The following is a 27,874-nucleotide window of genomic DNA, read 5'->3' on the forward strand; positions in this document are numbered from 1 at the left end:
TGCCAGTGCTGCTCTGTCCCATATTTGCATAGGTATAGGGGTCTCAGCGCCTGCTGTGTCAGTCTGCTGATCTGCTTCTACTCGGACTGAATTACTTGCTAGTAAATGGAGGTGCTAATAAAAGTCTGGAACCAATTTTTGCAGATTAAGCCATTAAGTAGCAGTTTCGCTTCTTAACTATATAACTAGAACATGAAGAAAGGCTATGAATAGTGTTGAAGAAATGAAAAGTGTAGTACATTTTTTATGGCAATCAAGAGCACAGAAGCATGCTGGATATTTCAGCAAAGTACATTAATACTTAGTATTTAATACTATACAATAATCATACTCACATTTTTGAATTTCGAAATCAGAAACAAAAGTACAAAGAAAGATCTTTCAACATAATCAAGTCAGGTCTGCAGTCAGTTTATCAAACAATGTGAGTTACGTTTTTAATGCTGGCTTCAAGAGAACTTCTTCATGAAGTGTAATTTCAGGTATGCAATTGTAAGGAATATTACTGTCATGCATGCAAGAACCAGATGATTCTGCCATAGACCCCAACTGCTTGCATCAATGCCTTGATTTTTCAAATAATCTTCTCCAGTACACCACCTGCAAATAAATACAAACAGATTTATAAAGACAATCTGTTTTAGGTACTTAGGGGGCTCCCTAGAAGTTGTAGCGTGATTTCATATTTGTAACAGGCCAGGCAAACACTTGTGAGAGGGTACTATTTTCTATTTAAAATTTTGTTTTTCTTGTAGCTACAATCAGTTTCTTGTAGGAAGCTGAAGTTAATTTTACAAGACTCTACGATTGTTGTGTGGAGGGGTGTTTCAGTGAACAGGTAAAAAAAAGTGAATTGCATAATGTCAAATATTCCTAAAGTGTTATTAATACCGGGCTTGATAATAACTATGTAAGATGTTCTTTGCAGACAGAATACAAACATCCAGTAAAATTCTATCTTTAATATAAAAACTCTTTAACAGATTTTATTGTGAAATATTCACTGATCACCAAACAGACTAATATTCAAAGGCTTTGTAAGTTATTTGTGGTGGGATTTATTTTAATGTACCAAAATACTTACGGTTGGCTTGTCTGTCGACAGTTATCATTGAGATTTGTGGTGTTCACGCTGTTGCAGAAGTTCAGACCATTCAACTCATTAATTTGTAAAGCCTTTTCAAATAAAAGAAACGGTGACAACAGAATTAGTAGGTAAAAGAATGATAAATCAACGTGACGAGACAATACAAACCAAATTTATCCTAAAAATGTGATGGTATCACTATTCCTTATCTTGGACAGATCCACATTTTTTAACACAGAAGCATTGTTCATTTTCTGTTCAGAGAAGAATGTATACAGTCCACACAATTTAATGCATGAGTGTCTTTATGCTTTGACACCTCACCTAAATTAGATTACTTCTACGCAGGAATATTCAAGCCCAAATTTCTCTACGAGACGTAACCATAACTTAAAATATCAAAAAATAGGAGAAGAATTGTCAGGTTGACATGTTTTTGTTTGATGGATGGCAAAGAGAAAAAAACATCATTTGTGATAGCATTGTTCTTTATTCTGTAGCATTTTCATCCAGTTATGTTCTGATGGACAACAGAAGAGTCACTTTGTGTGACTCTTTCATATGAATTTTTTCCATGTTACAGAAATTAGCTCTTTGAATCAGCGGCAACTTGATGAGAAGCCTTTTTTCTTTCCAGATATCACATTAAATTTGAAGGTTGCTATATCTAATTGACTTATCCTTTTCTCAATAATCCATTCAACTTGGAATTTTCTTTATCATGAGTGAAGACATTCCTTTCTGAGAAATCTTTTTGAACTCGGTCCACAGGAAAACACAGCACTTACTGTCATTCCATATCGAGGTATGCTAAGATATTGGAGCCAGGACAGCCAGGACATAATGCTTGTTAGATTTACCAGCAACCCAGAGAAAATCTGGAGGCAGTGGAAACAGAGTAGAAAAGATAGATTAAAAAAAAAAAGAATCATGCTGTTACATGTGTTAGTCTCTAGCTCTTGACTCTGCTTCTTCAGATGAAAAAAAAGCAAGCCCTTCTACAGGAATAAACTCTTGCAGTGGAATAATGGGGTGGGGGAAGTAGGCAGAAGAATTTCTGTTATTAAGCTCTGCATTGTAACCCCTTGAGATCCTTTTCCCGAAATGAGTAACTGGGAATGCTTTTGCTCTTGCATTAAGTCTGGATGCTTCCTGTCTAGTGGGTCCCACATCTGTTCGCATGAACTGTCTGCTTTGACTATGTGGATTTTAGTTACATGGAGGTACTGGAGGTGTGCGCTCTGTTTTGCTTTTGTGTGCCATGAGTCTGAGGCAGCCTTTTAGCCCATTTGTTTTTTGCTTATGGCTCAACACTGCCACATTGTTTCTGTGGTTTCTGTCTTCTCCCTGTAAGTGGTGAGGATGTTGTCCGGTGGGAACATGTCTGATGGCTAGTTGAAGAGGCAGCCGTACCTATGTAAGGCAGCAGTCTCAGAATGCAGGAGACTACTGGTCATGTTCTCAGCTGGCCAAATTTGTCTTTGGTAAAGCTAGAGGAGAGTTATCAAAATGTTGCGCTAAGCCACTTTTCTGCTTTCCAGACAGTATTGAGGTTGCCAGTCACTGAGGACGCAGCAGAGGAACCACTTTCCTTCCCATTCACACCTAAACCCCCAGCCCCCAGGTTTAAGTTATTTAGAGGGACAAATCAGAATATAACATACTGAACCCCACAGTCTTTGTGCAGAATTCAGACCTCAGACTGGAGCTGAACTCTGTAGCTGCTAGGATTTCTGTCTAGAAAAATAATGCTACTCACAATCATAAAAACAAATGTAATAGTCATGAGTAGGTTTGCTACAGCGACCACAGTCTGTCCTGCTGAAATGGCTAGTGCCATAGAAGTGGCTGTGTAGGACACCATCATAAGGGTAAACATCATTATGAAGAAGGCTTCCACTCTTGGTTTCAAACCTTAAAGATCAGAATAAGAAGGTTTTCAGTATGATCCTGCCAAAAGCTGTACCATAACCAAAAATAAATAGTGCATCCTGCTTACAGAACATGTTTATTCTGACAACATGGGCTACACCACTGAGACCCACGAGCGCAGTGAGACTCGTGGTACTTGTGTGTGCCCTGTTAGCAGTAGACAACATGAATAAGGAATGTGCCTATAACTGTACTCCATACAGGCCAAGGTGAAGGATTCACCATGGTTTCAAGCTTTCTGTCAAAGGGGCAACTTCTACTGAGCCTCCATAAGCGGCAATTATACAGCATTTCACTAGTTTCCAGCAGACAGCTTCCCTAATAGTTTGTGGTCTTTGGGTGGCTACAGATTTGGTAGTATGTCTAGCTCACCCCTGCTCAGCAGTCTCACAGGAGCCTCTTACTGATGCTGTTTCCTGTTCTTCAGGAAAGAAAGCTCTGATCAAAGTGAATTGTGATTTTTTTTTTTTTTTAAATTTTGATTGTGCTTTCGAATTTTTGGGACATTGCAAAAGGGTAGTAGTAGCTGAAAGCTTATCCTAGGAAAATGGTCTGCCTGGAACATGTTTTGAGTATGGTGTTTGAAGATGTTCTACTGTTCTAAAAGTTGGTGCCTACAGTTTTCGAAGTCTTCCTGCACACCAGAAGGAACAAGCTGTTATCAGTTCACATGATACTGAGTTCTTATAACAAAACTCTTCCTTTGATAGGTATTCTTGTAAAACATGCAAGAAAGAAAAGGTATCTTGTAAGAGTCACTGAAAGTTATGATAACCGTAAATGAAAAGGAATAAATCAAACCTATTTAGTATTGATAATGACACTGTTGTTTCTAGGGACAGTGGAGATGAGACATTTCACAGATTCAGACAAGAATGCTTAAAATTTCAAAAGTTTATCTATCCTGTAAATTGCACAGTATGCTAAAAGCAATACTGAGACTTCCATCCAGCAAGCACAATAACCAGTGCCACGCTGATGAGGGATTGGGGAGAAAATTGTGTGTATATATATATATATATATATCCTCCATACACACACACACACACACACACACACATTTGTACATATATAAAATGTGAGTGCAATGTTGATTTGATTTATTTCAGTGTTGTTCTTATGGGGGGGGGTGTTTAATGGAACTTCAGGAGACAATACTTGCCTAACATGAAGTAAGTTATACAGGTGAAGATGATACTTGGTAAAGTCCTCATGGGTATTAAATCAGCCATCAGCTTTGAGATGAAATATACAGATGTTCTGTAGTACCCACTAATATATTCATGTCTGAAAGACATGCATGAAAGACATGCATATATATCTTTGCAAAGATATATAAAGCAAATTAAATCATTAAGAAAAACAGCAACATTATTTTCACCTAGCTAGCTTAAACTGGAAAAAAAAAAAAACAGAGAGTTCTTTTACGCCTAGGATGTAATGCAAGCATCCTGCAAGATACTATAATAATGGTAGTATTTCCATGTGCAAATGAACATGGATAGTTGTGCACATAAGTTTCAGTAAATTTTTGAATCATCAAAATAGAGTTAAGCTTAAATTATTTTTCCTTTCTATATAGTATAATCTGTACAGCTTTAAAGAATCCAGTTAGACAGTATTTACTATCTTCAGTAGCAAGTCACAAACTTATTAATCAATACTTACTTGAGTTTTCAGGGTTTTTTCCTATGTATGTTAATGATTTCAAACTCTAAGCAGTTCATAATCACAGATACCATTTTTTAGGGGATTTGCAAACAATTTACTAACAGGCTAAAAGAATACATTTGCAATGAGCAGTAACAATGAAAGAATTTGAAAGCTCTGCATTAGGCATATGTAATTGCGAATTTGTTACACAGGAAGAAGATAAGCATCCAATCCAACAACAGACAATGTTAACCTTTTTGTATGTTTTACTTACATAAATATCTTTTTTTCCGCAATAAAGAGTTCAATAGCTGTAATGCTGCTGAAACACTGGTTGGTGGTCAGAAAGAACAGTGCACCAACTCTACAAAAAGCAAAACAGTAAGCTGTATTAAAAACGTGATGTAGTCAGTAGTTTTTACAATATGGCATATATTGACCCAACCATAGTGCGTGGAACTCAGCAGTATGTGAAGTCCCACGGAATTCCATGGCTTAGCTACACATGTGGGTCCATAACAAGCCTGAAGCTATGTACATGCAGTATTTGTTACTAGAATGCAAGATAGCGTATTCTTTGATGCAGTCAAAGGATTGAAAAACGAACTGATTTTCCTTGATCTTTTTCATTTAAATTTCCTTTTACTGGCGCTTACTCTAAAAAGTCTCAGTCGGTGAGGCACTTGTCTGATGAAAACTAAGAGGAACTGAATAAACAATGTGAGAAGCTGTTTTCATATTTTCTGCTAAAATTAAAGGCTTTGTTTTCACACTTTCATGTCCAATTTAAGATTAGACCATTTTAATGTAACTACGATGTAGTGTTTCAAATCTAAAAACCTAGAGCTTGTTTAGCTGCAAACCCATTTGTAAGGCTATGTACATACAGGTGTCAAAATCATACTTAGGCCAGAATCATTTTAAAACCTAGCTTTATGCGCACCTTTTGGCTTACTGCTGTAAATTGAAGAGTGTATGCAGAAGCAGTTGCAAGGTCAAAGCTTTAGTTACCCAAGTTTAAGTAGCCAGCTGTATGTCTCTTAATCTTTAATCTTTTTATCTTGGATAGGACTTGCAGAAAGTAAGTTCAAATGCTTCAGTGATTAAAGTAAGCATTTTTAATACGATGTATGCTGTTCAACATTTTCGGCAATCTGACTGGCACTGAAGAATATCATCCTACACAAGAAGCACCACTCACTTCGCCTTGAGTGCTTGTCCAAGTTACAGTGTAAGAGGGCAGAATTGGATCCCTGTGTCTCAATTCTGCAGAGAACTTCCAATAGGTAAAAGGATGTATTCTTCTCAAAGTCATTGAAATAGGCTTGACTTTTTTTCCTACTTTGGAGAGGCATTTGCTTTAAGGGGAGAATCATAAAGAGCTCAATGCTTTCTTCTCAGCCTCCAAATTTTTCATTATCTTATCACCATAATGAGAGCACTTTATCAAATCTTTGGATATCCAGTACCTAAACTGGCTAACCTGTTTTGTAGACCAGTGTGGTCATCTTTTACTCCAAAGAAAATGGCACCTACGATGAGTCCCAGGAAAGCTGTAACACAGAGCTAAATTAAAAAAGGAAAAAAGAAAAGGAAAAATTTTATCCTCATTGCTTTTAAAGTTCAGAGCTTCAATAATTATTTTGAAATATTTAGCTGGTGAGTACAGATTATCAGGAAATGTTTTCAGGATGACTAGGGAAAAAGCAATCCAAGTTGGGAAGGGAGTCAGTGGAGGGGTTAGCAACCTAGAGCCTAGTACGATTTTGATTCACGCATCGCAGTATCCATGGAGAGGTATCTGTGCAACGCTGCAGTTCCTGATTCCTGACCTTGGCAGCAGCCAGCAACTTCTGCATCAAGCATAGGCAAGGTACCAGAAGGAAACTTAGAAAGGAGGGAAACTACAGGAGCTTCATTTGCTCCTGATAGCTCACTTTTCTGTGGTGGCACTGGCACTGGACACATTCTTGGAGCAGTATTACAACTCTTCCCTGTCCCCGTGTCATGCCAGATTTCTAACCTGAGAGGATGGCTCTGGGAGTGCCTGGCAAGCACATACACTGATTACAGGAGGAGGAGGACGCTAGCAGGGGCTTGGGGGAGGGGATGGTTAGAAAGAGGAAATGAAGTCTCTGCGCTGAGGAAGCCCCATCATTAAATCACCTCAGCCACGTTCTGTTCTCCACCATCCAATCGGTGACACATCGCAATGTTTCTCTCTCTGCTGGTACTCTTGACCGTTCATACCCTTTGGGACAATTGGTGACTCCCAATCTGCTGTCAGTATATCTTCTAACTCTAGAGCTAACCATGGCTCTTCAGTGCAGCGTTTGCTACGGGGTTTTTCTTTGAACCCACCTAAATGCTACTTTGAGTTTGGCACCTAAAAATGAAAGCAAGCTTTCTTGACTGCAGTGTTGGGGGTGATGGTTTATTTTCACATTCCACCGTGCATAACTGCAGGATTCTATTGCAGATTTGATTAATAGGATTGTTTTTAACATGAGTCAAGACACTAGAATCGGGACATATGTGTACTGATATTTGCAGTCTGTATCACAATTTAAATAACAAACATATCAGTGGCCTCAAGGTTATAATTTAAATGACTGAAGTCTGTGCGTTACAAATTTTTAAGACTAAGTACAAATGACAAAAATGTCAGAAAAACAATGGTATCAGGCAGTTCTGTCAGATTTAAGCATGACTGATGCATGAATCATAACGCTATAAACCTTTTGATCCATGGTACTGTATCGCTAAGATCCCGCCGAAAGGACCGAAGGTCAGGGATAATTCTGTCCCTAAGCCAACTGTAGTGGAAAGCTAGGATCATATCAAGACCAATTTGGAGCAGATTAACAAACGAGGCTTAATGAACTGTGCCCCACTTAAAGAACGCATGTGAAATCCTTCCGTAATGAGGGTGAGCAGATAGAAAAGATTGTGAGAAAAAAGCCGGGACCGTTAACCTTGGGGTATTATAAGATCCTTGTGGGTGTAATTCTTGTCACAAGGCCAAGCTTTTACAAAGCAATTATTACAGATCTCCATAATATCAACATACAGGCACACACACGTACACAGTAACTTTAGGGATTCTGCACTCACTTCTTCTCCACGCTGGCCATTTTGTTCGTTCATTACATAAATCTTGATCTAGAGAATTTATACCACTGGCATGGAACTGATTTTTCTGTTGGCTTCTTCAGAATTACTCAAAACTCCAGTGGGAGTTTTGCTGGTGTTAAGATGACAGAATTTGGCCCATGAATTAGGGATTTCTAAGGATTAGTCATTCTTCAGAAGTCAACCAGGCATTCTTTATTTCTGAAGGCAATGCGTAGCTTTAAAGAAATCCACAGTCATTCTGTTGATTCTTCTAACTAAGCAGTGCTAACAGGGCCAATCATGTAGGATATGCTCATCTTCCTTAACAGATGTTGGAACCTATTGTGTTTTCCATGACATCTTTTTCAGAACACATCATAATCGTTATGAACAGTCAAGTGATCAAACGATAGGCACATTACAAGACTGTGAAAATATCTCTGTACTTGAGTCAACTACCGGCACTTAACTGTGTGCTGAAGTTTAAGCATACATTGGTAGTCTGTTAACTTTTCCTCATGGGGAGACGACTTGAAGCCTAATGCTACAATGCCAAGCCTGAACAATTAGAGTCTGAAGGATGTTCCTGAGCAAATGTGTGAAACTACCTGCACAATGATCTACTCCTGACTGTGAGCGAGGAGGAAGGAAGAAACATAGGAGCAGAACAAACTGCTGAAAACCTTGGGTCCTGAGATGTTGAAGTAGTAAAACGTCACTGAGCAGTCCACCATGCTGCTCAGCTGGGACCATCCAGTACACCTTCTAACGAATCAGATTTTCAGACCTTTAACTCTCTTAGTTTAGATGCTAATTTTAGTTGAAGTATCAAGAGGCAAAACTGTCCCCAGTGGCTCATCTAATACAGAAGTGGAATAAACTCAACTTATACCACAAACTGATGGACATCAACAGTGTTACCTGAGCTATGGAGGCTTGAGGGTTTCCGATCAGGTTTTTAAATGTGCGTCTGGACACCCATTTCAGCTGATGGCAGAAGGAATTGGTATATGTAATTTGCCTTAAAATTGCTTTTGCTTTCTTTTTATTTCCCACAGAAATATTCTCTAGTATTGCTTTTGTTTCTTGGTAGTAGGTAGAGTTGGAGTATTGTTCTGCTAACTTCTCTGCCAAAGTTTTATCACGATCAATGTGTTCTTCAGGGTTCTCTGCTGAAAAGATTAAAAAAAAAAAAAGTTTGACTGCTTACTGAATCCATAGGAATATTCTTTAGGAGTTAGACTGAAAAAGTTATGTCGGGGTGTGAGAGTTACTAGTGAATGTGAAGAATTATTATGCATATTTAGTTCAAGTGATTCATTACACTCAGTCTCATAGCATGTGATTAAAAAGACTCTATATAAATAAGGGAAAAACTAAAGAGAAAATCTCTGTTTGTACAACCTACTCCATAGACAGTGGCTTCACAGCGGATTGAATTGGCAAATTCTTGTCTGCCAATGAAGTTTAAAACTGGCAGTCAGCTGACTTAGTCAGAGAGTGATTTTTCCCTTGACTTTCTGTAAGTGAGCTATTTCTCAGATCTTCTGAGATTATCATAGACCCCCTAGATTTTTAGAACCAGGTTGTGAATGTGCCTATTTCAGCCCCTTCAAGTCTGTTGTAAGTGAATTTCTGCTGGAGCTCCTTTTCTTCTCGGCTGTCGTCCAATGTGTGCTTTTCGCATGAAAAATACAGCACGTGTTGCCAGCTACAACAACAGTTAGGCCCTAAACACAGTTAGTATGCTTGTAAAACACTAGTTGCTGCCTTGGCAAAGAAAGAGAGAAACTGTGTGCATGGGCGCACAGCATATTCATTATTTCATTTCCCTTTAAATTCATATGAAAGTTAGGGTGTGCTATTAATGAGTAACAACAAACAGCAAGGAAAAAGCCTGCTGTAGGGGAAATTCGGTTTGTTAGTCTAGGGGATAATTTCAGCTGTGCCACAGCTTTAAGGAAGCATCAGGAGAAAAGATGCTGCTGCACTGGTCCCCTGTCTCTATCCCTATTCCCACCCTGGTCAGAGGTGGGAAATGGTAATTTCATAGTAGGTAAGCCATTTCATTATGTAAAATATATCAAGCATTGCTAAATCATATTATGTCCCTAACCAAAATAGTTGTCCTGATATATCATTTGTGCTTATGCTGGCCTTTAATTGATTTGCCTTCGGGATGAAAGAAACTCGCTCCGAGTTGAGTTGTAATAACACAATTCCTTAAGTTCCCAGATGTTGTATACTCAGGAAAAGATTCCTTCTTCTTTAACATACAGTAATTTGACTGTGACACAAAAATATCTGGATCAGCTTATGAAGAAGTGGATAGCAATGATGAATTACTAAAAGCTAATTATGTGAAGCAAACTATTACTGCATAGTTATACAAAATATTTCTAATAAGGATGTATGCAAGTTCGGTATTAATTTCAGGTTACCCTGTTTGCCATATACAAATAACAAGGATTTAGGGTGGATTTTTTTTCCTTTATTCCTAAAACAACTGTATTTTTTGGTAAAGCAGGTGGTACAAACAGCCATTTGTAACTTGCCTTTCATGGAACAGCAACAGATATTACTCGCATACATACAAATAACTCTTTAATGTACATACATACAACACAGTTGTTTGTTGTGTGTGACACCCGTAAGTGATCTTTCTGTGTTGCACTGGATTCATTCTGGCAAAACATATATTGTGAGAATTTAAATCATCGCTGTGATTCATACCTGTATTAGCGTCATCTATCTTGCTCATTGCCACAGCAGTTGAGTCTCCATTAATGATGTCCAGAAAAAAATCAGCAGGGTTGTTGTATGCCTCACACTCGTAACCTGCAGCGACAACACTGTAAGTCCTAAGCAAGTGGTCTGTGGGTGGCAAAATGCTTTGCACAGCATCGGTACCCGGCCATCGTGACGCGGCCATGCCGTTACTCCCACTGAGTAGCCTGCACCGTAACCTTTGCAGGCTTCCCAAAGTCAGAGCCTACGCAGGTGATTAACAACAGTCAGCTGTCTTTGTCAATGAAAGCAAGGAGACAGGTGACAATATGCCCTTCTGAAATGTACCTAATTGAAATGCACCTACTAATAGTTGATTAGAAGTCAGCCAAATCATACAAATACATATAAGGGTCAGGAGATGGAACACCAAGAGAAAAGCTTAGCTTGTTAAAATCTCAGCCTTTCTAATATTATATCCAATTCTGGTCAAGTGCTATTGGCGTATTTTCAAGTTACTGCGTACTAAACATCTTCCTCTCAGTTGTCACTGTTGTGACTAGTGTTACCCATGAAAGCTCACCAGCAGATCTGAAGTACTCAATGGCGTTCTGAGCTGGCCCATGATACAGCATCCTCCCTGCAGCCAACAGCGTAAGGCTATCAAACAGTCGGAATATGGAGTATCGAGGCTGGTGAATGGAAAAGATGATTGTTTTTCCTTGTTTTGCCATCCTGGTTGTAAACGTGAACAATAACAGAGATGTTAGCTTTGCAAATCCTTTCAGAATTTAGATAGAGAATTTACAAGTTCAGCTAAGCGTTATGTTGCACAAACTTGGGTAAGGGGGAGGAAAGGGGGAAAGAAAGATGCAGAGCAAATATTTAGGCCATATTTATAATGTCTGTGTGAGAAAAGAAAGTTTACTCTAGCTGTGAATCTTGTAGGAGATGCACAAATCTCCAACAAATTCCAAAAAGGTTGGCTTCAAAACCTTTTAAGGGAAGGTTTTGAGACAGAGAAGGCTCTGGCGAGAGGTGTTGAAGCCCTCTTTAATTGTGTGAAATGCAAAATGATATAAAATTTGAAAGCAGAGAGTGTGTTGTGCTTGTTTTTCCAAAGACAGTCCTGAGATTTTGTGATGGGGAAAAAACTAGTTGTATGCTAACTACCCCTCAATATTAAAATCCATCACCTGACCAGACTGTACAACAGGCATTTTAATTGCTTTTTTGTCACGTACAGTAATGGAGATGAACGTCTATAACTAATAACTCGGCTATCACTGACAAATTACAGCCCCAGTGTGCATTTGCTTCTAGCAAGACACTTTGCATACTATTGTGAGTAGCAGCTTTGGAGTGAGAGAATTCATGCAGCCTTTTTTCTACTGCCCGTAGAGTCTTCACTCACTGGTAAACAGTTATGTATCTGATTGCCCTGTTTGCTCAATCTAACAGTAATTTAAGTAAAATGCAACTGAAATTCAGCAGAGTTGAATGGTGAAAATAAGAAGCTGGTTCTGAGGCAATCACCTTTTCAGAAGCAGCAGGACAGCATTAGCAGTACTGGCATCGAGTCCCGTAGTTGGCTCATCCAAAAACAAGATGGCAGGATCTGTAATGAGCTCCATCCCAATATTCGTCCTTTTCCTCTCTCCTCCGGACACACCGCGGATGAACTGGGTGCCAACCTGACACAAAACAAGAAACTTGTGTCATTTGATCTGATAGCAAAGTACCTTAGTGAACAGCATCCTACCAACATGGCAAGTTGGAAGCGTTCTGAGAAATTTTGGCCCCACTCTCGCATACGGTTGTTGTAGGTGTTACCTCATGGTGGCCCTGCCTCACGTCCGGGCCACCTCTAAACGTTAATATCACCTGACGTATTTGCTTTTTTCCAACCATGGGCTAGCTTTCCCCTTCCCCACAGAGTAATAGTGATGGAGATATCAGCAGAGTCTCTGTAAGGGTAGACAGCGATATAGCTTTTATGTATCCCTGTGTTACTGAAAGTGTATTTAATTCCACGTTATGTACCTGCCACATGGAGTCATCTGATTGTTTAAATACATCATTTCATATTTGTTCACAATGTAAGCAGCACATTTCCATGCCATTACCTTGGAATCTGCCACTTTGTTCAAACCTAGTTCCTTGATGATCTGGTTAACTCGTTCAGTTTTTTCATGTTCCTTCACCGACTTCGGCAAACGGAGTGCTGCTGAGAACTGGAAATTTTCTCTTACAGTCAGGGTTCCCATCACCACATCATCCTTCCAAAACAAAAAGCAGATACTTGGTGTTCGTTTTAGAGTCTCTATTTCTTCCTCTTAGAACTACTTGTATGTGGGTTTTATGTTGCCCTTGCATGCAGAGGGACAGTAGCAACTGCTAGAACATGCTGTAGGATGTAACTTTTAACACCTAAATGTCATAGCAGACAGTTGATTTCATGCACATATTTATATTTGCCTTTATTTATAAGGCAAAACAATACAGGAACATACTCTGTCACGCAGGATATCAAAATGCATAAACAGAACTATTCCTGATTTATTCTTACTGCTTTCAGCTTTTTGGAGGTGTGGAGTGAGATACTGAAGGGCTAAAGGGAGCTAAAGAGCAGGTACAATTCAGGTTGTTATCACTCTGTGTTTGTTAATTCAGCCTCAGCTGACCGCAGATAAAAGCAGAAAGAAGAGGAGAAAGAAGAAGAAGGTTTGGGTCAGTACAGGGTAGGGTGAAGGCTTTCCGAGTTAGTTTCGGCGAAGGAGGGTAAACATTTTAGGTACTAGCTGCTCATCTCTTATGAAGGGAATCTCTCTCGCAATATACCAGAAGTTTAGACAGTGACGCTTGTTTTGAGAGACGACTTTTCTATAATATGCTGACCACACTTTAATAAGAGGTTTTCACAAATATGCCTCTCTAGGTCTTGATAAACTACAAGCACACTGCTGAGCATAGGCAGTTGAGAAGGGAAAGAAGTGCAGAGGAAGGATGTTGTTTCCCTTCCTTTATCCTTCATATTTCTTTCTCCCCCAGCCCACCTTGGAAGGAAAAAAGAGTTTCTCAGAGCAAGAGTTAGTCACATGATGTCTGGGCAAGCTGAGGAAGAGGAATTCTTCATTCCCGCAAATGAAGAATAAGGAGATGGTTGTGCTAAGGAGAGAAGCTATCCAAAACACCCTCTCCCGCTTATTGTAGAATATTAAGGATAGAGATCCCAATACAAAACGAAATCTCTTTCCCTATGAAGGTAGGAGTGTAGAGAGTTGCTACTGCACGGGCCTTGATTCTTTGATAAAAGCAAGTTACTTGTAACACTGCAACAGTAGTCGTCTTCTACAACTGCAGTCAGAAGTGGATAGTAAAAGCCACAAAGACATCAAATTACTTACTTGTACTACATATCCAGAGGTACATTTGAAGTTGGCAGGCTGAGGAGCTCCATTTATCAAAATGTCTCCAGAAAGCCCATGAGGATCTTTCCTTGCAGCCAAAATATCAAGTAGACTAGAAGAAAAGTCAGTTTATAAACTTTATAAAATCAGTCTGTAAGAGTTGAGGTACCTGAAACACTAAACCCAGTTTATTTCATGAAATAAACAGGTACGTGCAGACATTCCATATTAAAAGTCTGCTATTAAAAAAAACCTCCACCAATTTTCAAGGGCAGAGTTTCTTTTGTCCTTGTCTCCTAAGGAAATGAGATTTGTGCAATTTCACAGCGTATTTATGTGTCTGTGCCTCTGTCATTTGTCTCCTTACAACCTTTGAACTTGTTGGCCGTTTTCAGCCAGATTAAGCAGATTGTTGGAAGTCTCAAAGACGGCAGTCCAGCAAGTTTTGAAAAAAATGAGGGAATAGAAAAGGAGAGGGATGCCATTAATGCCTTATGGGCACAGCATAAGCTCAACTGTTAGACATTAGAAAGTAAAGTTCCTTTTACAAATGCATCTTTGAGTATCTAATAAAGCAGAGATTCTGTTTGAAGCTTTTCCTGTGATAAGGTCATTAATGAACTTCTTTGTTATGAGTATTTGCACGTCCGCCTTTGCTAACTCAATTTAGAAGCAGTGATTGTGAGAGACCTGCTTTGGAAACCAGACTTAGTTTGCTCTTTTACTCAATTCATTATTCATTTAATAATATAAGCTTTCTGATTTACCTAGAATGATATATAAAGATAGCATATCAGTATACTGCTTACTAAAACAGTGTCTTATTTGCAACTTATTTGCCATTTAAGCTAATTATTTTTTGAATTCAAGTGTTTCTCAGAAATCAGTAAGATTTGCACAGATATAAATTAAGCCAAATTCTTGCCCTGAAAGTCTTGTGCATTACTGCTAAATATGTACAGGTTCATTTTCCCTTTGGCGTAATTTCTCTGTAAAGCAAAGAGGATACTTACGAAGATTTACCGCTGCCAGTGGGTCCCAAAATTGCATTCAGTCCTGGTCTCATAATGCCACTGTAAGATAAAACCGATGTTTTTTTTCTCTTCCTGTTTTGTCTGGTAGGCTAATTTAAATTATTTGGAGAACTACTTCTGCATCCCATTCCTTTTGGAAGTAATGAATCTGATTGATGACAAACAGTAATTGCTTAACTCCACTGTAATTTTTATTTCTAACTCAAAGAGAACTAATCTTCATATAACAAAAACAAACAGAAAATTGTAATAAAAAATAGCAAAACCTGTACACATGCTTTTCCCCCCATATGTCTCTACACATGAAGCAGCACACACCTGCTTTAAACACATTCAGTTGGAGAGTTTTATTCTCTTAGCAGCTCACTGTAGACAGTGAGCCTTTAAAGAGGCTGGACTTAATAGTTTTTCTGGATCTGATTTTAAAGAATAAGCTCAAAAGCCAGATGGCAGTGGCTAGTAAATATTTAGTTGGGGAAACAGCCATTTTGCGTTACAAAAAATGAGACAAGTATTTGGAAATGCTGCTGGCATTTCTTTTTGTTTGCTGGAACACATGAAGGCACTGTTGATAATTCTCCTCACTTGCCTCCAAAATTTGCGCTCAACAAGCATTTGTGTACGTTAAGAATTAGGCTGTACATACAAATACCTGTCTGTATGTTATAATACTAGGTTTATGCACTGTAGTAACATGTTGACCATGCAAAAGTAGATTGCTGCCTAAACAGTTATTGTTATATGCAATATAAATAGTTACTTGTGCAGGGCATCAGCAAGCTCCAAGCCAAAGGAAAGCAAAATAAGCCCATTAAGTTACGGGTGATGGAGCCTAGGTAACTCAGCTGAAGTAAATTAGCACTGAATTACAGCGAACTAGAAAACTGGCAGAAGGGCTCGGGATTTGGAAATGACAGAAAAACAGAAAGTCTTTTATCCATCATTGCTTCCCACTTATTTTAACTGCTTTTTGTCATGTTCCTTGCTTTTGATCAAGAAGTCACAGCTTTTCTACTAAACTTAGCAAGCAGAAGAAATGATCGAGGCAGTAAATTCCATTAGTTTAACCTCAATAATGCGCCAATCTCTAGAACAGTTATTTAGGGGAAGAGTAATTAAAATTATGCAAATAAATGGAAAAATGGGGATAAAAGACAGCCTGTGTTTAACCAAGTAGATCACATCAGACTGATTTGATAGCTTTCTTTGATAAGATAGTTGATTTTCTATAGAGCCTAAATGCAGCTCTTCAGTTATGGTTCAAAACCATGAAAATCTTGGGTCATGTGCAAAGAAACTAGACAGGGAAAATCCAACCAGGCCAGGTTATGGCATGAAAGTAAAAACATTTGAATAGATTTCAAGAAAGGAATGTTTATGTGTGTGTATCTGCACAATTTACAAACGTACTGTTCTCTGATCTCCATACAAAGGAGATTCTTTAAATGTAGCTCTCAAGACTGTAGTAATCTCACAAGTCAAAACAATTCTCCTGATGTCTTTAGCCCCCGTGGATTCAAGCTAATCTAGTCAAGAACTCTCGTGCACAACCTTGAGAAGCTACATAACTAAATGGCTTATTTTGAACTTGCAAGAATTTCCCTTCTGACTCATATATGAATGTTGCTTGCTAATAATGTGTGAGAGCGTCAAAAAAGTATATGACTTTGAAACTCTTCACCAAAACAAATGTAAAAAGATACGGAAATTACAAATGATCCTGAAACGTTTTCAACCCTGTTTAATGTTGATCAGGGATGAATTGTGGAATGCTTTCTAAATTCTCAAGGCCACTGCTGCATGAGCTATCGAAGTGGATCCTGAGGACAGCCAGCTACTAAGCTGAACCCAGTGGTTCATATGCTGTCACTGTCTTGATGACAAAGCATTTTCTAGCTTTTTAAGATGACCCCAAAGCACATCATCGCACTCAGATGTCTTGCACGACATTAGAGAACCTAAAATAGAAAAGCAAGCAGCCAGGTTCAGCCTAGGAAATTATATATGCTAATGATTAATAAGGGTTCCACTAAATTTATCTGTTTTGATAGCAATATTGTCATTCAAGAAACCCACAGACTTTCAAAAAATCCCATGCAGCTTCGCATTGTAAAAAAATTTCATCACTTGATCTATCTTAAGTACTGATGTTTGAAAAGCATTCTAAGGTCTTTGTTAGGTTCCATGTGAACTACGTTAAAATAGTCATGGTCTAATTATTAATAATTAATACACAAACCTACCAGTTATGGGAGGGATTCTGTGTGGACTCTCAGTTTGGCTCGAGAAATGTCTAATGCATTTAATACTGTCTTTCTGGCTAGCTGTTGGATAAAACCTTCACTCCTAGATGCATAAAGCAACAGTGTGTAATTACAATAGGTATAAAATTAAAAGGCAGGTAATGGCTAAAGAAAGCCTGATGTTTGTGTAGTCTCCAAGCATGTAGAGTATTCCAGTCTGTATTGTGACAAGTCTGTTTTTGATGTTGTTATGAGTTTTTTTTTTTAAGAGAAAGGAGTGCAGGAGCAAGATCTGTTGGGTAGTATGAAAGTCCATCATGTAATATCTTGGGTACTAGAAGCAGTGGTATCCTTCTAATTGGGATAATACAGAGATTACCTAGTTTTCACTGCCAGCCGGGAACACCAGAGTGCTAGTTTACTTCTATGTTCCTATGTAGAAATTTTGTAAAAACTTGACCAGTAGCTTGTTGTTCATGTGGCATACCTGAGAGTATTTTAGCTAGGAAACTGGCTAAAACTGTAATTATTTCTTTGACTTGCTGCCTGGAGGGTATAGATTGGGGAATTTAGATTAGATCAGATGACGCTCTTTCTGAGGATCATCTTTTATACAGAACATTGCCTATATGCTGGAAGATAATTTATTCAATGTAAAAAGAGGGTTTACTTTCTTTTATTGCTTTTTTAAATCTTATGAGACTGTCATAGTTTTAAGATCCCATAATTAGATGTAAAAACTCATACATACCATGACAATTCTAGGGTACTGTTAAGGGTTTCTTGTGAGATTTTACTGCTTACAGGCAGCCTGACAGAACGTGGCTTTCGGAGAAGAGGGCTTCCTCAGTGTGTCAGTTTTTATAAGATGTGAATTACTGAAGTTGAAGAGTGAAAAGTTTGATATGGCTGCCATTTAAGAAGACATTAAAACCGGAAAAGACTTTTCAGCCTGGATAAGGACAAGCAAGATGAAGAGTTGATAGAAGTAAATAAAGCAATGAATGATAGGGAGAAAGTAGAGAAAAAGTGGCATCTCAGTATTTCTCACAGTTGACGAACTAGTAGAAATAAATGATATTCTGAAGCAGTAGCTTACAAACCAAAGGAAGGGCATACTTTTTCCACAGCATGCATAGCTCTGGTGGAAAGCATTACTGTGGAATGTTTTGGATTCCAGAAATAAACATATAAAAAACACAGACTAATTCATGGAAAAGAAGTTCAGTGCGGGTTCTTAAGTGCAATAATGTGAATACATCCTTTGGCTTCAGAAGTCCATGGAACTCACCAGAAACAGTGTGGGCACAGTAGGGGAAGAGTCACTCTGTTTGCTCTTTCCCTGAACTCTGGTACTGGTTATCAGCCATCCGTGCCCTGAGCACTGGGCTTTGGATCTGGCCCAGGACAGCTCTGCTTATGATCCAATGACATGCAACACAGGCGGCTTGGTTTTGCTTTCCTTCACGATTTCCCACACTTTCTGAAACATGTTTGTTTCTCCTGTAATTTCTTAACGTGGGGACTTCAGGTTCCACAGATTAAGAAACATATACATATGTAGTATATGGTTTTAACACAAAATACCACATACAATGAAGCAAATGCAGATGTTGTGTTTTGTAAAAGGGGAGAGCATAATGCATGTTAAATGTTAGTGTAGAACAACAAGCTAAAACATAAGTCTTCCTCCCCCACCATTGCAAATGACTAATATAAGCCAACTAAGTTACAAGAATGTATGGATCGCTCAAGAGAGCAGTAAAGATTTTAATAGCCCATGTTTAGGAGGTATAGAAACTGCAAACAGTAAAAGAAATTGCATGGACAAAGAGCAGGACAGACAGCTGTATGAAAGGGCTAATCTTTGAGGAAGAAATTGGAGTTAGGGAGCTGAAAGTCATGGGTAGCTGGGAACAGCATGTTGTACAAGTACTTGCCACTCAGTTTAACTATGTAGCTGTGAATGGGCAAACCTTATGCACAGGTTGTGGAACAAGGGCCATATAACAGCAGGATTCTTACATAGCAGTAATGCAAAATGCTGCAAAAATCCCCAAACAAAACCAAGCAACTTTTACATACTCTCAAAGTTAATTTAAACCCTGGTTTATATTACTACCTTAAACATTGCAAGTTAAGCCCTGCAAAAGTAATCTTCTGAAAGACTGCCTTTTTAATGAATTCTGCTTTCACCGAAATCTCTAGTAGGTTTTTAAAGTGATCATAGGTTATAACGTAGAAATCTGTAGTCTGAACTGAGTTGACAAGAGAGGAGCATCCCAGAACGTTTGCCGTGCTCTGTCTGTCCTCACTCCCTGTGGTATGTACATTTTTTACTTCACTTGGAGCATGAGCGCATGACGTAGGATGACTTCACATGTGAGAAGCTTCATGGGATCAGTACAATCAAATTTTGTGGCCAAGAAAAGGTATCAGTTGTTTTGACTTTGCAGATCCTTTGAAAACTGGTTTATTTGTGCATATTCCATTTTTCACTACAGACCCAGTGGCCTTCAATGGCATGACCGTGCCCTTTTCCAGACCTGCCGTGTGAGGCTTGCACTGGTCTTTCCCATCCCCCTGAGATGAAACGCTGTTTTAGGAAAGGAGACACAAATATCCAGGACAGAATGTTTGCTTCTCAGTTAAACACCACGTCACAGTGGAGGACTGGCCAGGCAGTGTAAATCAACACAACTAGCTTGTATGCCACCATACTGTAGCGGTCGATATGCTGGCCAGGAGCTGGGAGAAACGAGGCTTAGCATTGCAAGCTCTGTGCCTCAGCTCTGACTGTGGACCGCTGCAGCCTAGCCAGAATCTTATAACACACGTAAGAAGATTCCAGCAGTGAGCTGGCGGCTAATGTGCAGCAACCATATGTATGTATTTTTTCTAAATGTTGACCAAATTCTGTACGTTGTTCTAAGTGGCTCAGTGACTTCAGTGGACTTAGTTGTCAAGAACAGAAATAAACCCCGTATACTCTAAAGAGAAGGTTAAATACATACTTGATATCTCTCAAAACCTCTTTATCAATTGTTTTTTTACAACACAGGAACCCACTCTTAATCTTCACATGGTAGCAGATGTTGTGGAAAGTTAACGTGCTCCCTCCTCTGCTGGCTAAGTCTGGAGAGGACTGCTGTCTGCTAGGGATGCCGTTTGTGCTTGAGTCCGCCATCTGAATGCTTATTTGTGACTGGCCTTCTGCCATTTTTCCTCTATAAATGAAAAAAAAAAAAAAAAGATTAGCACAGAGAAAGACATGTCTTAATGCAGTGCAGCCACGTTTGTGTAAATCCTCTACAGGAAGTCTAGTATTCCACTTGAATAGTTTTCCAAGTCCTTTTCCTTCATCCATGCTCACTGCTTTGTGTGTCCCCTTCGTAGTGGCCTAGAAAAGCCCCAGGTGGAGAATACAGAAAAAAAAGAACGATAGGGACACTCAGGAAATGCCGTCTTAAAGGTTGCTTATGGAATCTTAATTCAGGCCCTTTGCCATGCGTATGCTGGGATATACATTATTTAATGGCACAATGGCATACTGCATTTTTTGCAGATTGCTCACTTTGGTCCGAGCGCTATGCAAAATTAAGATCAAGAAATCTTCCTGTAACATTCAAATGGCATTTTTAAGGCAGCAGAGCCCAAGCTGTCTTAAGAGCCCATGAGGCTCTAGGTAGGTAGGTAGGTAAAGAGCTTGTGTCCTATGTTGTGTGCCACTTCATCCACTGTATGCGCCATGCGGACTGCTCCCATGGATGGCTGGTGTCTGGTTGCTCCAGGGTTCAGGCACTGCGCCTGCTGGGGGCCTTGCAGATGTCCCTCTTGGCCTCTTTCAGACAGGCAGTTTGGGTCCTGTGGACCCAAACCTTAAGAGGACTTTGAGTTGATGTGGAGCTGTGCCTGCCATGTTGCTTTACTGCACGTGCTGTGTTAGGGAGTTAGAAGGGTCCCTCCCCAAACTGTTCTCCAGTTACAAGCAAGCAAGTGCCATTTGCAGTGGGTTTTAGCTTCACATTATACTCTGTCTGGAGGGCTGCCCTTGAAAGAGAAGTTTTGTAAATAAACTCTGCAAGCTTTTTTGAAATCACAGATACAACAGGTAACTCACTGAAAGATCAGCTCAAAATTTGTGAGAGCCAAAAGGACCGGGCTTTCTTACATTCTAACGTTTGGCCAGGCTTCTTTACAATTTTGAACATGCTTAAGACTTTGCCCTTTAGATAGGATTTTAAAGGCATGATTTGAAAGTAAAGATACTCACCTCTAGCGCTCCCGTGTAACAACAAAATCTGAAAATTATTTTTATAATCAAAATAATTTTGCTCAGACTACAGGAACAAGCAACTTGACATGGTTGCCGAGTAATTCTCTTTGTTGGATTTGTTTTTGGATTTGTTTTTAACATAAACAATAGCAGAGAGTTGTTGTGTAGTAACTAAGGGTATTTCTCCTCCTGTCCTCAGTCAGGTTCCTATCTTTAAGGCCATCTCAAGGTGGTTTTGAGAACCACAGCCGGCCTGCCCCCAAGGAATCCATGCCCCAGGGAATCCCTGACTGCCCTTTTATGTGCCGGCCTTTGTCCTGTTTGTATTACCTGCGTGTCACGGAAAAACTGAGATGATCTGGCCTCTCCTTACATATCAAATTAACTTCTTTAATTACTTTAATTGTCACTAGGGAAAATGCTAATAATCCAGCAATTCTGGGAAACAGAGAAGATAAGCAGTTAGGAGCTTTAGGAAAATCAGTCTCGTATGTTAGCATAGTTATACTGCTTAATAAGAAAACAAACTATAAGACCTTTTCAGACATGCTGAATTAATTTCTTTGCTAGTGCTGGTCTCATGAACAGGCCTATCTGCATGGAAAGGTTTGTTCATCAGTTTTCCAAATAAACGTGATCCCAAAGCTAGCAGAAAGTTGCCTCTTCTGACAAAAGTACAGTCTCCTACGCCAGCAGAAACGTAAGGTCTCAATGTTTTAGCATTCAATCAATAATCTTGGCCCAATTTTCCCTAAAATGAAAAGAAATTGTACCCCAAATATAATGAGACTAGCTTTATTTTTCATTTAAGCGAAAATGAATTTTGAGTGAAATGAACACCAATTGCATGTGTAAAATTTAAAGCCTGAGGCCTTTTATGAATAAACCACATACAGTCCTTTATACTTGCCCCAGAGAAGACTTGTCTGCCTACAGAGCAGCTCATTTTGTAAGGCTATTTACATGCTCGTTTCTGTGCTAATCTGGCTGGGCATCAGTCACTGCCGTTTAAAAGGATGTTTTGGTGAGGTAGAGCTGTACATTCAGAACTACAGCTAGAACTTTTCACTGTATGTTTCACCATACGCTGAGCAGATGTTTGCTAGCGTGCCAGGCAGGGTAGCAAACACTCAACCACAGAGCAAACACCGCGGCAAGACGTTACAAAATCCCTTGAACCATTGGACAGCCCACAGCAGGATGTGAGTGCAAAATTCCTCACAAGAGAATGCGACTCTAACCTTGATATGTTACTACCTCTGGAATGTATCTAGATCACTATTTTACACGATCCACATTTTTTTCCAGTTTAGTGTTTCAGCATTAATGATTTAATAGTAGGAGCATAAACATAGCTTGTGCAGTTGTAGGAGGGTGAGCCGGGGTCTGACCATTGATAGAATAGTTAAATTCTGTGTTGTTTGTTTGTTTTCGTCAAGACCAGAATAAAAAGCTAACTCTCAGCACTTGCACTGAATTTTCAGAAATACTTTTTAGAAAACAAACTTTTCATGTGGCAAATAAACAAACTCAGTCTGTAATCACTGGCAGACAATACACACAGGATCACAAACCGGTTTTCTAATTACAGGATCACACTATTTTTATGGAGTCATTCTTAAGAACAGACTAACGCAACTGTACATTGAGGTTAAATTTAATTCACCAATTAAGTTATGGTTAGATTACATAACGCTTTGCACAGAACATTTTAGAAGCTAGATATATAGATCAGCTACAAGAGGGATTAGACATATCCATAGTAGACAGGTCTCTCAGTGGCTATTTAATACAGCAGTCTGAAAGAAACCTCAGGGTCAGGAAGGCCCTAGCCCATGATTGCACAAATCTCCTGGAGAAAAATTACTGTTCTTTCATGGTGTCCCTTTTTAAGGCATCCATTCCCAGCAGCTTGTGGGAGAGACGGGATTCTGGCCTAGAGGGACCTCTGGTGTAAACCAGCATGGCACATGATGGCTGTAGTGAGCATATGCTGATTCCAGTGGCGCGGTGCGATGATGTGTGGAAGACCCAGATTTAGGCGCTCTGTTAATCCCTCCTGAAGGCTGCCCGTACACAGAAAGCTGTATTTGTGGGCATACCATTCACCAATTTCAAAAAATTCTATTTCAGATTTTCAGTTAATGCTGAACATATTGTATACTTTCAGAGCTACTGGAATTCATCACAGAAAGAAATTACAATTTTTTACAAATATTCCTTTGCTTAAAATTTGGATAGCTACTTATCAGGTACTGTGTGAAAACTGTGTTACCTACACCTCTTCTCAAGTGAGCCTTGCTGTTAAAAAGCTTACATTATGGCAACTCCTTGGGATGATAAAACTACAAGATTCTGGAAACGTTGGCTGGAAGGGGCACATAATCCTGCTTCCCCCTTCAAGTGGGACTGTCACCAACGTTAGTTCAGGTCAGCCGTGGCTTTGCCTGGTTGAATCTTGAAAACCTCCGAGATGAAGATTCTTCTAACAGTGATTTGGATTTCAGCTAGTAGTCTGCTAAAAGAGGATGAAGTGCTAACAGCAGAAATATCTGCTGCGTACCAGAATTAGGCTTTTAATTTGCTTTTCTTTTTTGGAGACCTTCTTTGTTACAGGGAGGAGAGATAAGTACTCACTGTGAAACACACATTTTAGTATTTTACGAACAAACTTTCCCATTTCTGATCTATCAGTAAACTTAACCATAGCAAGATGGGAGCATGCGCCTGTAAAGCTAGTAAAACTGTTAGTGGTTTGTCATTGTTCCTTAAGAATGGATTTTTTTACTATTACTCTAGTTCTTGTTTAAAAAATTATTTATCAAGTTTAATGTGAGATATAGCCATGAAACATTTAAGTCAGAACATATGCAGAACAAAGAAATAGCCATGAAAAAGGCTAATCAAATCAATATGTATGCGAATTAAAACTTCTGAAATGAAGTTGCCTAGAATGCATTGCAAATTGTGTATAAATATCTACTTTTGAGTAGAAATGACCAGCAGATTCAATTAAAACGTCAACTGTTGTTGTTTTGAAAGTACTAACATATCAATGGTACCTGGTCAAAGTGCTTTAAGCTGCAGAAGTATTTAATGTGATAAACAAAGTGTTTCATATTCTCATCACATGACCTGTGGGTAAAATAAATTATTTTTGCATCAGTTAAATGTAAAATCAAAGAACTCTCTGGGTATTTTACACACTGCATTTGTTTTCCCACGTCTTCCTGAAGTATTTTTATTGCCAATGATTTCAGCATTGATTTCAGTTAAAGCCTAATAGGAAAACCTTTCATCCAGAGATCTTCAGTCTCATAAATCGCTTTGGTGGTTTAGTAGTATTTCTTAATTTAGTATCTGAATTTCTTAATTTAATATCTTTATTTCTTAGTTTCCATAGCTAATAGGATAAACAAATAACAAACATTTTCAAACTTTGTAATCCAAACATGCTAAATAATTTTTCTTCATGTGATGTGATCCAACATGAATCTTGTAAATTAAGCACACAGCTTGCAAATATTCGTGTCATATTAATTTCTGTGGTGATATTGTTTGCGATGATGGACATTTCAACCACTTAAAAGACAAAAAGGAATGACTCTTTAGCCTTCAAGGTAGTTCATTACTCTTTTTTGATTTTTAACCATTTTATTCTTACTAAAGCTATTCACAAACCATCTTGCAAAGCAGAAATTCAGTGGCTGTAATCTCTCATAATATTATCATGCCAGAAGACAAAATAGTGCCTACGGAAAACTGTAAAATATTGGATCCTGAGATTTAACCTTTTGCTAAGTGTGAACTAAAACTACTTTCTTAAAAAATACCATCAAATCTCTTTGCCCACTGTTTCAATCCTAAGAGTACAAAATCCTCACTATACTCACTTGTCTGTGTGTTCTGCCCAGGCTTGGAAAGTCCAAAGTCTTGTTTTCTCTTCATATACAATGGTACAAAACCAACAAAATATACAGTGAAGTTACATAGATCTAAACCTGCTTGATCCACAGCAATATCATGTCTGATATCTTTCAAGCAATTTCAGTAAAACTCTTTGTTTTACTAAAAATACTTAAGATATTTTGTACATATAAAAAGAGAAGTGATCCTCATTCCTACCAGTCTTCCTGCAAAGCTCTTGGCATTGGAGAGATTGCTGCTTTCAAAAAGAAAAACCAGTACTTGTAGATCAGTAGTAAAATTTCAAATGGCAAAATTCAGCAGTGCATTTTAGTTGATTTTTGAAAAGCCAACCAGTTATTTTAAGAATTTTATCTCTCTGGAGAGAACTGAGACTACTTGGGGAGAAGGAGTTTTAGAGCCCCAAGCAGCTTTCAGCAAAGTTTTCTAAAGGAAGCTAGGTCAAAGCCTTTAAAAAAAGAACTTGTTTTTTGGCTTTTGACTTGAACATGTCAAAAAAAAAACACTATTAGATAAGCTATTATTTTTCTTATTTATAATGAGGACAAAGTTTAGTCTTGAAATCTGCTGCTAGTTGAAACAGTAAAATAAGTATTATAGATATGCCTTTTAGATTTTGGATAAATACAAATTCAAATAAGCTATACTTTTTCTTTTTAAATACCATGCTTTTGAAGACATGTAGACTGCCCAGAGAAGGCATGTCAGAATACAGAGAGGGCAGTACAGCGTCGTACTGTCGCTCCGGGGCGATACAGTCCTCTTTCGCAGGAGCTTTCATAGGAAATTAAAACCATTTGAGTAAATGGGGATAATGCGATTCAGGCAATCTTTAAGTTAATTGGCAACCGATTTGCTATGGATTTGTAACCTATCTTCTGTGAAAAGAGCACAATGTGTTAATTGGGACTGAGGAGACAGCGCTGTGTAAGTGCAGGCATTTGCACATGTGCTACCTGCACTACATTAACGTGCACAGGCAAACTCTTAATCATATATGGTAGTTCCTGCAAAATATTCTAACTTTTCACTTCTTGACTGATTTTAAGTCTTGAGGCTTTATTCTGCCATTTATAAAATGTATTTGCATAAATTTCTTATCAAATTACTCTGTAGAATTACCTGAAAAGCTAGGAAAAGGTAGGCTAGCGTTTTGTGATGTTGCCCTTTGCTGTGGGCGAAAAGCAGCTGCAGAATCGAATTCGTGGTGGCAGAGTACGCGTTTGCTAACGGACCGCACGGACAAGAAAGCAAGCTATGAAACAGAATTAAATATATCTCAACAGCAGGGCTGCTGTGCTGCTGCTGACTCACTCACCAGCAGGTCGTGGTCAATGCGAGGAGATGGCAGAGGGAGCAGAAGGAGGAGTAGACTGTTGTGCTGAGATAGTCCCAACCGCTCGTTCAGCTGGCAGGGAAAGGCAGTCCCAAGGGTGTCATCACACTTGCTGCGAAGCCAAAGCCGAGAGCAGGGAGCTCAGTTTTGCCCCCTCCCCGTGGCCGGGAGGAGCCTCCAGCCTCTGCTCTGCTGTGCTGGGGGAACGGGAGGCTCCCCTAGAGAGGGTCGGGCCAGCACCAGGCAGCACTTCACCTGTTTGCTCTTTCAGCAGAGCGAGTCGTAAATGAATAGCAGGGCAGCACCTCCTCGGGGTCCACCCCAAACAAAATGTGTCACCCGGAGTGACTTTTGCTTATGGTATCTCAACCTACCAGGGATTCGCAAAGGCCACTGAGGCCAGCTACGCATACGTATACACTGACAGGACCTGCTAAATGGCAGCAGGGCATATGGCATGAGGCGCAGCTTTTTGTAAGGTGTTCTCTCCAAAACTAGCCTCAACTAAGCACAGCTCCAATAGTCCTCCATCTCTGCCCAGGCCAAAGGATTGGCTACATTTCTGTGACACAGCACTTAGCCCTGGATCTCCTCTTGGATCCATTTAATGGCCTTAAGATGGTTTTTGTTTGTGTATGTTTTTGCTCAGTTCAAAATAGCTGAAATAGCGCAAAGCTGGCATTGTCCCCCATCAGAGTGGCGTTTTCATAGGATAACACTGAGGGCATGTAATTTATGGGATGGGGTGCGTTGTGAGGGTCTGTAGGGTTACTTAAAGGGTCAATTCTGCTGGGGTAGTTTTGGATGACACCCCTGGGTAAAATGGGGGAGCCAAACCTGATGCAGCCCTATCTGTACTGTCTAGTGGAACTTGTCCCTGGCGCATACAGTCTCCCAGCCTGGGCCTGGACGTTGTCCCAAAGAGTGCTAGGCAGCATGGGCCACAGCTTCCAGGGGTCATGCTAACAGTTTTGGTTGCGCTCACGGTCAGCAGTGCAGTCCTCTGATTTGCTCCCTGCATCTGTTTTATTTAGCAGGATGGCTGTAGCTTCTGAATCCAGTAACCTCAAAAGTTAGGTCCGCCTGGCTCTGGAACAGCTTGAAGAAACTCCCTGCTTTAATTCAGTTGGGTTTC

The 27,874-nt window shown here is 39.3% G+C and overlaps 1 protein-coding gene across 2 annotated transcripts; it reads right to left on the reverse strand.

Annotated features, from left to right (window-relative positions):
* Positions 1-220: 220 nt before the first annotated feature.
* Positions 221-27,000, reverse strand: ABCG2 (ATP binding cassette subfamily G member 2 (JR blood group)). Of its 2 annotated transcripts, none has more exons than XM_009676503.2 (16): positions 26,722-27,000; positions 20,215-20,427; positions 14,937-14,996; positions 13,921-14,035; positions 12,640-12,792; positions 12,050-12,207; positions 11,097-11,248; positions 10,520-10,624; positions 8,708-8,955; positions 6,156-6,238; positions 4,947-5,036; positions 4,182-4,306; positions 2,847-3,001; positions 1,876-1,965; positions 1,085-1,176; positions 221-600 (listed from the first exon to the last, which is right to left on the reverse strand). In XM_009676503.2, the coding sequence occupies exons 2-16, from the start codon at positions 20,418-20,420 to the stop codon at positions 450-452; spliced, it is 1,983 nt and encodes a 660-aa protein (XP_009674798.2). In that variant the 5' UTR covers positions 20,421-20,427; positions 26,722-27,000; the 3' UTR covers positions 221-449. The 2 variants fall into 2 exon arrangements, with proteins under 2 accessions (XP_009674798.2, XP_068797575.1); XM_068941474.1 differs by having other exon boundaries at positions 8,708-8,958; positions 26,722-26,999.
* Positions 27,001-27,874: the final 874 nt, after the last annotated feature.

The sequence above is a fragment of the Struthio camelus genome, chromosome 4, assembly GCF_040807025.1.
Source record: "Struthio camelus isolate bStrCam1 chromosome 4, bStrCam1.hap1, whole genome shotgun sequence".
Classification (NCBI taxonomy): domain Eukaryota; kingdom Metazoa; phylum Chordata; class Aves; order Struthioniformes; family Struthionidae; genus Struthio; species Struthio camelus.